General features: G+C 44.9%; 1 protein-coding gene across 2 annotated transcripts in view; it reads right to left on the reverse strand.

Annotated features, from left to right (window-relative positions):
- The window catches only part of bsnb (bassoon (presynaptic cytomatrix protein) b), a 61065-nt gene that overhangs the window by 5904 nt on the left and 41513 nt on the right, over positions 1-13648 (reverse strand). For both annotated transcript variants that reach the window (XM_068595280.1, XM_068595279.1), the window contains exons 5-7: positions 6287-12622; positions 1644-3738; positions 341-1242 (exon numbers count right to left, since the gene is read on the reverse strand). In XM_068595280.1, coding sequence (XP_068451381.1) covers positions 341-1242; positions 1644-3738; positions 6287-12622 — 9333 coding nt within the window. The remainder of the gene's footprint in view (positions 1-340; positions 1243-1643; positions 3739-6286; positions 12623-13648) is intronic.

Raw genomic sequence — 13648 nt, forward strand, 5'->3', positions numbered from 1 at the left:
AGTCTTCTTTCCCACTTCTGTCTGTGTTTAGTTTACATAATGCTCACTACCCACGAGAAGTGTCTTTTTTGAGTGAGTCAGATTGTTTTCACACAATTTCAAAGCAAGAAACCAACAGTCGTTGATTCCTTTTGTGACATTTAAAGGGTTTTTTAAAGGTTAGAAAAGGAAACGATGCCATTATATGACAAAACTTATTTTCTGTTATCATAACTAACCTTTTGCAATGTTTGTTTAAGGCAATACTTTAATACAGGATTTTCAAGTAGCACATCCTAGCACATCCAGAAAATATAAACAGTTAATGTATTACATTAAAACAAGGCTTATGTCTACTCACTGCTATGGTAGCTGGCTGCCCTGCTACAGACCCTACTCCTGGCTGTCGTCCCTGTGGTGGACCGTGGCCAGATTTGGGTTGCTGTGGTGTTGGTCCAGCTCCTGCTGTGGTTGTTGTAGGCTGGCTGCTCTGAGGGGTTTGGCTGTGATGCAGGGGCTGCTGCTGTGCAGTCTGCTGATGTGGGTGCTGGGCCTGCTGGGTACCATCAAGTGGTTCAGGGCCTGGATGTCTCCCAGACTGGCCCTGACTACCTGACCGTTGCTGCCCAACATGGCCCTGAGAGGGCTGCTGCTGCTGATGTTGCTGCGGCTGCTGCTGCTGCTGCGGTGGCTGTTGCTGCTGCAGATGCTGCTGCTGTGGCTGCTGCTGCAGCTGCTGCTGCTGCGGTTTGTGCCCTGCTGCAGGGGTCTCCTGCCTCCTGGATGTTGCGCGATCTCCTTGGGGTCTCTGACTTCGTCCACCTGTGCCATGATGATGAGCAGAGGCTGAGTCTCGAGAGAAGTCGCCTGAGTTTCGGGGGCTTCCCTGGGCGGAACGGGAATCTGGACCACTCCTTCTTTGTGTTGACGAGGAGCCTCTGCCATCAGAGCGAACAGATGGGTCTTTGGGGTGTGTTCTGGAAGAACGGGTCGACCTGGGATCCTCTGAGGTGTGGCGAGAAGAGTTGTGTCTGCCAGTGCTGCCGCCGTGACGGTGATCCCGCGATGTTGTCGAGGAGGGGTGGCGTTGTTGGTTGTACTCCTCTGGGGGACAGTATTCCTCTGGAGGTTCATCATAGTCATGGTAGGTATGTTTACTACGCCTTCCTGTGGATGAGTGACCTCCATGATGTCTTGAGCGATCAGAACGGGCTTCCCTTGGCTTCTCAAACCAATCAGTCTCCTCTTGGCTCAAATGATAGGCTTTTAAAACCAAAACAAACATTATCAGTCAATTGTTTTTTTTGTGGTAAGAGGAGTAGCATGCAGATTGAAGCCATTTAAAATAACTGGGAAAACATGCTCCACATCCCAGAGCCATGCACATTTTTGAGGAATCCAACAGAAAAAAAGGAAAAAAAAAACATTAAAAAAAAAGAAGAAAAGACATTACCTTATACTTAAAAATCATGCGTGCAAAAATAAATATAAAACAGGCATTATTGGCTTAATTCATCACAGGGAACATTCCATCACAAAAAACAAGACAAACAAAGTAATGTTGCTCTTCTCACAATTCCACACGTGGCATGCAGTACCTTTCCAGTACACGGTAAATGTGGCAAGAACAAGTCACACAGCAAAAAAGATTCAACACCAGTTACCTTCACTGTCAGAAACAGCACAGTGCATGTCATCTACAAGGTAAGGGTCATCTGGTTTATAGACATGACTTCTGGGCAGGTCCTTCTTGTGATGGTCCTGCACATCTGGCAATGAATGGCTGGAGCCATACTGGTTCCTCACATCATGGGCCTCTGGTATGCCAGAGCCTCTTTCCATGCCTACAGGCTTCCCAACAGGACTGATCGGACTCTCCTCCTCTGAATTCTGGCTGCGCATTGGAGGCCTTCCACTGCGGCTGCTTCTCTGCGACCGCTCCATGGCATCCCTCTCATAGGATTTACTTCTGTGTCCTGTGGCGTCTCTTGAGGAAATCTTATCCATACCATATCCAGTAGACCTGGACCTGCCAGAGCTGTACACGCGGTCCTCGTCCTCAAGACCATCACGACTGGTGCCATAATATTTCTGCTGGTCGTATGAATTCTTCTTAATCCCATAGGTGGCATCATCCTGAAGCTTCTTGGATCTTGACACAACTGTACAGCTGCCTCCTGTTGATGTTGTCATTGTGTAAGAGGCAAGGTCAGACTCTACATCCCGCGCTTCCTCAATAGGGGAGAATTTAGAAATCTTCTGCTCCATTCCCTGCTTTCTGTGCTTACTACGTTTAGAGGAGACTACAGCAGGAGCAAGATTCTTGGGTGCAAGTTTGTGGCTACTGGAGCTGCTCCTTGATGTTTGTTTATAATCATCATAGTAATAGGAGGAGCCTGCACTCACTGCGGTGCTAGTGCGGCTGTCCACTGTACTCTGATACCCGGTTGTTCCACTTGGTCTGCCATAAGCATCTACGGGCTCATCTTCGGGTCTACTGTAGGCACTCCCACGCGCGGGACCATTCTCATTGCGATACCTCCCTCCCACAGGATGGCCTAGAGCATCCATAGGTTGGCTAGTGTTATCCTTTGTCAACTCACTGATGTCATCTATCATGACATAGTTCCTAGGAACATTCTGCTCCAGGTTAGAGGTGTACAGTCCATCAGAAGCATAAGCAGATGGTGGACTGTCCACAGAGTGAGCCAGGCCAGGCTCTGGGGGGCGGTACTGTCCATATGCATTGCTGTAGACTGAGCCAAAGTTGGTATCTGGAGCTGATGTGGCCACTGACACTGATGGGTTGCTGATGACTTCATAGTTGGTGGGGAGTTTTTGCTCAAGGTCAGCCAAAGAGGTTTGACGTGGTCTTTGATGGACTGTAAGGATCTCTGCTTGTGGAGGGTAGGAGAGACCAGGTTGGTAGGAGCTGTGGCTAGGGTAAGGAAGGCTCTGGCTGGGCATTGGCTGACCAGGAGGATGGAAGCCCTGATGACCATGCTGCTGCATGCCAAGGTCTGCTTGGTAGGAGGGCTGGGCATACATGCGATTAGGATAAGTTACCTGGTTCTGGTAGCCAGGGCCTGGTGGAGGATGAGGCTGGAATGTTCCCGGCTGGGGCGCAGAGGATGAAGGGTATTGGGGAGGTTGGAAACCTATCTGTTGGTAAGCAGAACCTTGCTGCTGTGTTGATGGCTGGCTTGGAGGGTATGGATAAGACATATAGGATGAGGTGGAAGGATAGTGGGAGGTTGCACTGAGGTCATTAGTAAATTGGCTCAATGGTGCAGTACTGGGCCTTGTCAGCAGACCATTACCGTCAAAGGTTCCTGTTGCAGCTACCATCCTGAGGTTATTGAGCTCACTGTCCGACATGTAGTCCCGAGCATCACCCATACATCTCAGGTAAGCCAGGTCTCTCCTCTCTCTATCCTTCACCATGGTCTCCTTACGTTGGGTGATGCCTAGCTCCAAGTAACGTAGCTTGGCGTCAATCTCTTTCTCTTCTTCCTCTAGTTCAGCCTGCTGCTTACGGAGCTTTGACGACTCTTGTTCCACAGCTTTCAGTTCACTCAGCAGGCCAGCCTTGGTGACTCCCTGGGCAGGTCTGGGTAGGACCCTCTGGGGCATGGCGGGGGAGCTGTACATTTGTGCTGGAGAAACAATGGGGAGCGGAGACTCCTCTGGAGGCGGACTAGGGAGAGTCCTCTTTATCTTCCTCATCAGAGAGTTCTGCTGCTGCTGCAGGGAGGCCATCTGCTTGGAAAGGCAGAGTCACATCAGAAAAACACTGAGCTATAAACAGAATGTGTTTATGTAAATTAGACTCATTACTGTACACTGGGTATTCACAGAGGGTCTGAACATTTCTTCATGCCTAGACCTAAGTGAAAAGCTCTACAGCCTGATAAGTTGTCAGACTACTTGGTTAGACTGGGGCATTAGCTCCAAGTAGTTCAACTATCATGGTTTGATTTCATTATATCAATTCAAATGCTGTTCACTGAAGCCTAAGACACTGACATTTTTCATTTCATGCCTGATAAACAAGCTTAAGTAAAATGTTGAGTAGTATTCACAGTGCGGCTCTATTACATAATACAATGTGTAATGTTACATCATTTGCCATGTTATTTGTAATCCTAAACCAGTAACATTAATAGCATTGTTACTGCAATTGATTCAATTTCAAATATATCTATGCAGTATCACTTCATGTCAAATTTGCTAAATGTGGCATCTATGAATGTCAGAATAATTCTAAATGAAAATAAAATACTGAACAAGTTTCAGCAGTTTAGTAAATGTACACATCATGAAATGGTCTCTGAAAGATAGTTTTCCAAATCAACATGCAACCTCAGAGTTAATGAATCAATTGTGTTTCAAGTCGTTTGATTTCATTCAAATGTTTTTTTTGGAAATATGTTAATTCTCTCTCTACTCTTTTGATCAAATATACACACTATCTAGACCTTCTGTATGGCATGCAGGTAAAAAAAAAAGTCAAACATACGGTATAAACTAGAAATGAAAAACACAACTTAAAATATCTGTGCTACTTACAAAATAGTTGTGTTGGGTAGATCCATAAGTATCCACAAAAAAATCCATATGAAAAAATAACTCTAGATTTAAGATAAGTAAGTACATAAGGTATGTCAAATGCCTAAAATCTGATTAATATGTTTCCTTCTCAAACAAAGGTTGGGTCTAAGTGCAAAGCAACGCTAATTTACTTTGACCAGCTGCTCACAATCAGGAAGACTGCAAATCACCACCACAATTTCTCCACATACTATGACCCCCTGGCAACTCTTAAGGGTTTGCCTAATATAGAAGACATTGCAGAGAGAGAGAGAGCGAGAGAGAGAGAGAGAGAGAGAGAGAGGAAAACCGGCTAAAAGCGTAGAAAGGGGGATGATAACGGAGGAGATGCAGCAGTACAAGATGGTAACTAGGCTTTCTGGCATGGCCAGCTGCTCTTATGAGAACATTCTGTCACCTTCTTGATGGCAGATCCTGTGTGATCTATGTCCACACAGCATATTGTTTTGCATTAATGTGCATATATATATTATCATTTAAATACTCTCTGACAATTAATTGACCTATACTAATTTAATTTAAAATACTCTATTTCTATTTAATGCATCTGTACATGCTTATTGTATCAAACATTTGGCGGGGTTTGAGACTGGTATTCAATGATGCACAGGAAAGATTAGTTTGAGTGCAAAAGTTGTGACAGATCTGTCACAACTTGTTATTAATAAAAAATGTTTTTAATAATTAAAAGTTATATCAATGTTATAATGTAATTGTTTTTCACAAATACACTGCGTGTATTATAATTATGTTTCCCTAGCTTATGTTCTCATTGTCCACTCCTGTCTGTTCCTCATGGCTTGCTGTCTGCTGGCTGTTCAGGCCAGCGAGCCACTGGTGTATATATTACAACTAGTGTATATATTACAACAATAAATACTACATTATGTTCCTACAATAACATACAGCATATTATTCCTGTTTTTGATACCCACAAATAATGTATAATTGCAAAAACACATGTTGTATTTGCTCAGTATACTCTCATTTCCTTGGGGGAAAAAGCTTTTATGCAGTATGCACTGTAGCTTTATTTTAAAAAAAAACTACTCTAGACTGTGAGGGCACGCTGCATTTTAACAAAAATAGATATCTTCTGAATGTGTTCCTGTTGGAACCATATATTTTGTTTTGATTATAACTCATGTAATATAATTTCTCTAAAGAGGTTACTTTGTTATATGAATTGATCGTATATCTATATTTAAAACAATACTTTTTTTGGTGTGAATTACTTATGCTAATTTGACAAAGATCAGCTGGCATAAGAGGAAGGGGTGGGACTGAGTATCAGGTTTAGTTTCTTAAATGGAACGGGACAACGGCACAGCTTTTGAGCTCACGTCAGAATTAAGTTGGAAAGTCAAATTAGACTTATGATTTTGTTTGTTTGATTAGAAAGGAATGAAAAGACAATGATTGAATCGGAATCAACGTCTCAAGAGTTATAATTTTGTTACGTGTGAGTCAATCAACGGAGTCCCGCAATGTGGCACAGAATATTGACAAGAAAACAGGAACTGGCCACCACAGTTCCCCTTAAATATATATATATATATATATATATATATATATATATATATATATATATATATATATATATATATAAAAATAACTTCAATGAATTATTATTTTGTAAGCCTTCAGACATTTTGATAAACTAACTTCTGTTCAAAAAAAAGTGATGGTTTCGTACCTGACTGTTGGACACAGCTTGCTGATGATATGGGGAGAATCTGTTCTTGGCAGGGTCCTCTGATGTGGGGCTTAGAGGCTTAGGATCCGACATGGAACGCTGCACACTTTTTATGGGTCTTGGTAAGGTCTGGTGACGTTGGGGCGATTCAGCAGTAAAGGCCTTCTGCTGGGGTGTAACATGGGCCTTGTTCAGTTTCTCCTGGGACGCAAATGTTGTCTCCAGCATGCGATGAGGAGACAATGGAGATACAGGGGAGTATAGCACCTGGGGGGATTTGGGAGGCTGTCGAGATGGAGACTCATTTTGTTGATAACCAATTTCCAAGGGGTCTGGTTTCCTCCTCTCAAACTTAACAACTCCTTGGTGTCTTGGTGAGGTTGGGTCAGATGTGTTTGCACCTACAATATGCAAACTGGTTGAGTATGGACTAATAGTTGTAGGGACACTCAGCTGAGGGGCGACCACACCCTGAGACTGAGACTCTGGTTCTGTCTGGCAGGCCAGACTCTCTCCTTTGTGTGTCCTTTCAGGGGCCGCTATGTAATGTAATAGGTCAACCTTTGAGGTCTCCGCCATTGTAATGTGGATAGCAGGCGAAACCCTGCTTAGTTGGTCGGGCTCTGTTTGGCATGACGAATCATTTGTGGTCTGAATAGCTATACTTGCAGAAGCTACTTTAGATGTACCTTCTGATTTAGCCTCCGCACTGGACTCAGAGTGCTTGGAAACACGTGATCGCCTGCGCCTAACTGGCTGCTGGTCCCATTCTCCCTGGTCCTCCTCATCAGTCTGCACACTGCAGTCAGCAATACGTCTTGTTCTCCTGCGCCTGTTCATAAATCTGTCTTCTCCGTCTTCATCATCTGTTTGCACACAGCTGTCTGTTATCCTTTTCCCAGAGTCCTCCTCTGCACCATCCCTCAGACGAGGCATGGAATTCTGCTTTTTCATAATCTTGGATTCAGCCTGTTTGTCATTGCTTCTCAAAGACATTTCAGAAGCAGAACTATGAATGGGTCGAGCAGCCACCATGGCTTGGACCACTTGCCCATCCTGCCAAAATTGAACACTCTGTCCATCTTGTTGAATAACTCTACCACTCTGGTCACAAATGATGAAGCCTTGAGGGGGCCCTCCTCCAACAACTACTCCTTGTATAGCACTCTGGGCAGATGTGGCTGCTGCTGCCGCCACTGCTGATGCGGCGGCTGCCTCCACTGCTGCAGCAGTAGCTGCTGCCTCCACAGCTGCTGTCTTTTGTCTTTTCTGCTCCTCCAACTGCTGCTGGAGCTGATGCTGCAGGGACTGAATTTGTTCAAGCTGCATTCTCTGCTGGGCCAGTTGTTCTCTTTGCATAATAAGCTGTGTCTCCCGCTCTGCCTGCTGTTGGTGTAGGACTTGGTGCTTGATTGTCTGCAGCTCTTGAATCTCACGCTGAACAATTAGTTGTTCTTTTTCTCTGTGACGCTGAAGCTCCAAACGATCTCTTTCAAGCTCCTCGTGTAGGCGAAGCTGGCGTAATTTCTCAAGTTCTACACGCTCTCGCCCTAAAGTCAGCACATGCTCTTGTTGCTGACTCAGTCTCTCATCTTCCTTAATTTTTTGGGCATCCATGGGAGGAGAAAGTGCAGAACTCTGTGCTAGGGCAGTGCCATGGGGTGTCACTTGGGGCTGACCCTGTGGCAGAACTAATGGTTGAGGTTGACTGATGGGTTGACCTTGAGGTTGGGTTTGAGTCAAAGATAACGGTTCAGTTTGAGCAGGTAACTGGTGTGGCAGCATTTGAGCCTGCAATGGCTGAACGGTTGGAGGTTGGCCTTGAACTTGAGATAATGACGAAAAGATCTGTGAAGTAAGTTGAGTGCGGTCTGTCTGCTGATCTGCCGTTGTTTGCATACCAGTTGCTGGTACACTTTGTGCTCCTACGTAAACTGCAGGTTGGGTGGGTGGAATGGTTGCTGCGGTTTGAGCAGCAACCGTTGTTAAAGGCTTTCCAAGGTACACAGGAGTTTCCTGGTGTGAGCGGCTTGCTTCAGGCACACTTCCTGATGGTGTGGCTGAAGTAGGATACTGGTTTGGACTAGGGTAGGAATATGGACCCTGTGTGGACATCGGCATTCTGGGAGTCACTTGAGGCAACCGGGTGAGGCTAGCCAATGGTACTGCAGTTACACCTGTGGGATATGGTCTGTAAATTCCTCTAGGTATAGGACCCAGGACTGAGGAAGGCTGGGTGGTAATTGGCAAGGTGGAAGCAATGGGAGTGTTGATGGTGGAATATATCATGCCATCACCTCCTCTCATAGCAGCTGGGTACAAGGCGCGTATACTTGCTTGTCTAGCATTTATTAGGTGTGTTAGTGTTTGGCCATTTGCTGTTGGTCGTCCATCTGGGCCATACAGTAGATTTGCTCTAATTGATGCTAAGCTTTGCTGGAGATTTAACCTAGCTAAAGGACCACCCCTTCCAGCCCCATATGATACCAGTTCAGGGTTATTTCCATATCGGCTCCCAAACTGGTCTCCAGAGTTTATAGCTGCACACATGCGAGTGATCTCTCTGGCAGTGGTTGCACTATACTGAGCCAGATTGGAGTCCCGGGGTCCTGTTTGGTCACGTGAAGTATAGGCGTAGTCAGAATTTATATTTGACATGGAGCCATATCGGCGAAGGGGTAATGAAGTGCCAGTAAAATCTCCTTGGTGACGCAAGTCTGAGTGAGATCCATATTGCGCACCAATGCCAAGGTATCCACCATCATAAGCCTGATTCATGCTGCTAAGATCTACTGCCAGACCCCCCTGAACATTACTCTGATAGTGACCACCATCAGTCATGGAGGGCAGATTAGTATCAGACATGGAGGGCTGAATTCTTCCTGACATGACTACGGGTGGTTGATGTGGTGTATATTCCTCTGTTACTCCTTGGGTAGCTTGAGGCTGGTGTTGTGTTTGTTGTTGTTGTTGTTGTTGTTGTTGGATGATATTGTAGTGTGGCAGATGGGGAGGGTGGGCTGCTTGGGAAGTTTCAGTGGTGGGTGTTTTATCTGAGGATACTGTTGTAGGCTTCTGAGTAAATGACCCTGAACAGGAACCAGCGAAGGGCAATTTGTAAACAACATCACAACAAGCCACTTGGTTTTCTGGTTTGATCTGTCCAGTGAGATCCAAGACCTGAGGAGGGGGAGGAGGTGTCTCTTGCTTAACCAGTTGAGTCACTGTGCCCCCCTGCGATGGTTTATTTTCATCAAGTTGCACCATCATGACATGGGGCTTACCAGTAGACAAGTTCATTACTGTTGGCTTGTTTTTTAGCTCTAATGCAACTCCACCATAGACCTCATGGGGATTATTAGAAGCAGGAGCCCCAGACACTGATGGTGGGGTAAGGGGGGATACTCTAAGAATGGCACTAGCAGTCACTGCAGGCTGGGCACTGCTTGTCTGGCTGACTACAAGATCTTTTTTCATTAAGATTGGCTGGACCTGATTAGCTAAATTGTAACGTGCAAAAGAGGATTGCTGATGGTGCTGCTGTAGCTGCTGCTCAAGAAGCTGTTGCTGCTGCAGGAGCTTTTGTTGCTGTAACTGCAGTTGTTGCTGTTGTATACCCAGGTTCTCCAGACAGGCGTCAATTTTGGGAATAGATGGGTCAGAAATTGGAGGTTTGCTCTGGGTTAAACACACAGCTGATCCAACACCCTGCCCCAAATCCATACGGTTTTGCAAAGGATCTCCATACACGACTAGTTGCTTGGGTTGGGACATGAACATAGAACCCGCAACTGTGACGCTAACTGTAGTTGGTGTTGATACAGATATGTGCGGTTGCTCTTGTGCATTCAGGTTCATGATAAGAGGTTGCACTGCTGTGTGTCGACCAGATGGCTGCTCTGCTCCTAAAGAGTATCTCCTTGAATCAGAGGCAAGAGATGTTAGGTCCATTCCCTGATCTGTCATTATAATTGGAGCAGGCCTCATTGGGGCTCTCAGATCCACCACATTAAAATTTGGATGTGTTTGAACCTGGCCCACAACCATTGAACAGCTTGCAATATTTGAGATGTTACACAGAGATATGTTTTCCATAGATCCACAACTATGTCCAGTTTTGGTCCCAGTACCAACATTAACTTTTTCAAAATTTTGAGCCATCTGTGAAGAATGTTTCAGCGATTGTTGTGATGGGTGCATTTGTGGTGATGTTGGGGAACTTGTCGAAGGGGTCTGGGAGCTATACAAGGTTTTACAACTGACCTGTGTTGGTGATGACAAAGGGGAAGTTGAAGAATTTACAGTGAGTGGCTTGGCAGGACTGGTTGTATCTGAGGCTAGAGTTATCACCATTACTGGCGAATCTCGAGAGGACTGTTGTCGTGCCAGACGTGGTGAACTTGCCCTTTGAGGTGTCTGAGCTCCATGGGATGCTGTAGCTGCTGATACAGGACCACCAGGCAAAGATGGCAGCTGCCTGCCACTACCACCAGTGGATCTTACAGATGGCATATGCGTTGGGCTTTGAGTTGGAGAAGCATTGGGAGATACCGGGGGGCTGGGACCTTTAAAAAGGGAGAATACTTTGGAGGTAAGGGAGGATGCTCCAGGGTCAGGTGATGCTTGTGTTGGTCTCTGGGAGCCTGCTCTATTGCCAGCAGGCCCTGTGCTACCAGCCTGTCGAGTTGTGGCAGTCTGACTGACTTGGGCTTTGGTTGTGGCAACTCCAACAACACCTTCAATTTTGGCACTCTGTGTCATCATCCTATTTTGTGTTTCTTTTGATAGATGCTGTGCTGCATGAATTCCTGGAATTCTTGGATCACTCCCTGTTGTGGAGAAGGTCATAGGTGCAGTAATCTGCGTTGGGCTTGAGCCAGGGGTCAACACAGTTCCTGCTTCAAGATGCTGTTTACTGTCAGACTGAGAGGCACCTTTCTGCCTCTGCATAAGCTGTGCTTTCTTCATCATCTCCTCATAGACCTCCTCTGCACTTTTTAGAGTTTTATCAGATGGGGACATAGCTGATGTCTTTTCTGTAGGGGAGTAGAGTGATGTGAAGGTTGGAAGGTTATATTCATTTCCTGAATTGTAAAGCTTCCCACCAATCATCTCGAAGCCCTCTGCCTCTGAATCCATTGATGGTGAATATTCAGAACATGATGATCTGTGAAGCTCCTCCATCTCTGCAGCCTGCCTTAGCTCCTCTGTTGGCGATGCATCTTCAATAGGAGAGAGATTACTGGGGGGAGTTTTAGATCTTTCTCTGCGTCTCTGTGCCCGTAGCTCCTCTTTATCCCTTTTTGTTTTTCGAGCAGTACTTCGTATCCTCTGTTGCTCAAGATCTCTCATCTGCTCCTGTTCTCGAAGTAGTTCTTCCTCCTCTCTCAGCTCATCCTCCTCAGATGAGTCTTCAATAGTGGGCAGCAGTGGCCCATGGGACCGATGTCGAGCCTTCCTCTGCTGCTTTGCCTCCTCAAGTCTTGCCCTACGACTCGGGCTGCTGTCACTGTCATCCTCCATGGAAGACACAGATGTTGGGGATGTTCCAGAGGTGTAGCTGGGTGTGGTGGCAGGTAAAGTGGATGAATATTCTCCCTTAGACCGCTCTTCAGGAGATCCAGTCAAACTTTCCATCTCTAGCTCTGGTTCTCGTAGGTCATGTTCGGTGCTAAGCTCCATGTCTCGGTTGTAACTGTTTGTGTTATTCAGCTCAATGGTCTTAAAACGCCGAAGGCCACCTGCCATTACAACATCTTCCTCTTCATTTGCCTCTGTTGCCTTGGTGTCTTCCTCAAAACTATTAGATTGGTGAGAGAGTCGTCGCCTTTCCTTGCTTAAATCCCCACCAGTTTTATGTCCCCTTTTAGTCTTCTGGTTACAGTGTTCTTCTATCTCTTCTTCATCCGCACTCATCTCCAAAATTTGCCTTCTCATGAATTCCTCATCTGTTAATTCTTTATGTGACTTCTTCTGTCTTACTGGCAATGGTGACAGACCACTTTCACTGCTGTCCTCCACATAATCATGGCGAAGCTTACAACTCAGATCATCCTCTGATTCATCCCTTGCTGCATCGTCATCAGGATTGTAGTCCCGGCCCTGTCCTACAGACAGTGAATGTGGCCTGTGTTTCTGGTCTGACGTCTTTGACTCTAGTAGAGGCTTCATAGAGCTCTCTAGCTTGGTAATTTCGGATGGGATAGATGCGCCTTTTTCAGTGAGCTTGATTCCTTCTTCCCGGATATGTCCTGTAATCTCTCCATGAGAGCTTGAGATCCCATCTGAGGAGTATCCAGTGTCACTTAGACTCTGTGTACTTGATTTGTTGTATTCCTGAAAAAGGAAAGAAAGGGAGAGATGTCAGAAGCAAAAAAAAACATACATTTGTCCTAAATGATCTCATGGCATAGTCTACCAAAAGCCCCATTGCTCAACTTGTATCCCACTATTTCGTCAAACTTATTAGCAGTGACATTCTAAAGAGCATTTTTAGATGTTTGGGAATAAAAAATGTATGCACGAGACCTTAAACAGTTGAACATGTCTCTAGTAATAGATATCAGAGAATAATTACATTGGAGAGAATAAGTCCTTAATCAGACAACCAGATATAGTGAAATTTTAGGCTAAAATCAACCCAAATATTTACTATTGCAATTTTAAGCAAATTTGACTTTGCATACAGTTACCACCAAGCAACATTTATACATGTAGTATCCTGAAATATTAAAGTCATTGATCATATTCTATTGATTTGGGTTGAGTTTACCTGTCAAAGTTACATCTACACAGATGGATAAATACACTGACACACAGAGTGAATATAACAGACAGTTAACACACAAACATCTACAGACGAATGTTATTTAGTCACATGCTTGATTGCCATCTTTGATGCATTCTTCGTTGCATTCTTCGAATCGTTAAAGAATAACGAACATGCTTAGAATGCTTAAAATATCATCACGAAGTGACACAGTAAACAAAAAGCTTGCGTTTGACAAATTATAAATTAAAGTGTACAAAACCAGGCGGAGGAATGGGAGAACAGGCCACTGAGAAAATTATGATTATGATGACGAGGATAAGGATGACAATGATGTGGATGGTGATGACGATGACAATGCTAATAATGACAATGATGAAAAGGATGATGATGATGATGAAGAGGACGAGGAGGAGTAGGAGGAGGATTAAGATATGACTATGGCGTTGATGAGAGTAAATTATGACAATGGCATGATGAAATCGATGAGTATGAAGAAGGAAAGAAGAGCAACCAAAAAAATATAAAACAAATGTTAAACATGTTAACTACAAAAATCGTAATTATGCGAGGAAATGTAAAAAAAAAAAAAG

Source organism: Clinocottus analis, unplaced genomic scaffold, assembly GCF_023055335.1.
Source record: "Clinocottus analis isolate CAN_PGR_092001 unplaced genomic scaffold, fCliAna1.0.p SCAF_3, whole genome shotgun sequence".
NCBI lineage: Eukaryota > Metazoa > Chordata > Actinopteri > Perciformes > Cottidae > Clinocottus > Clinocottus analis.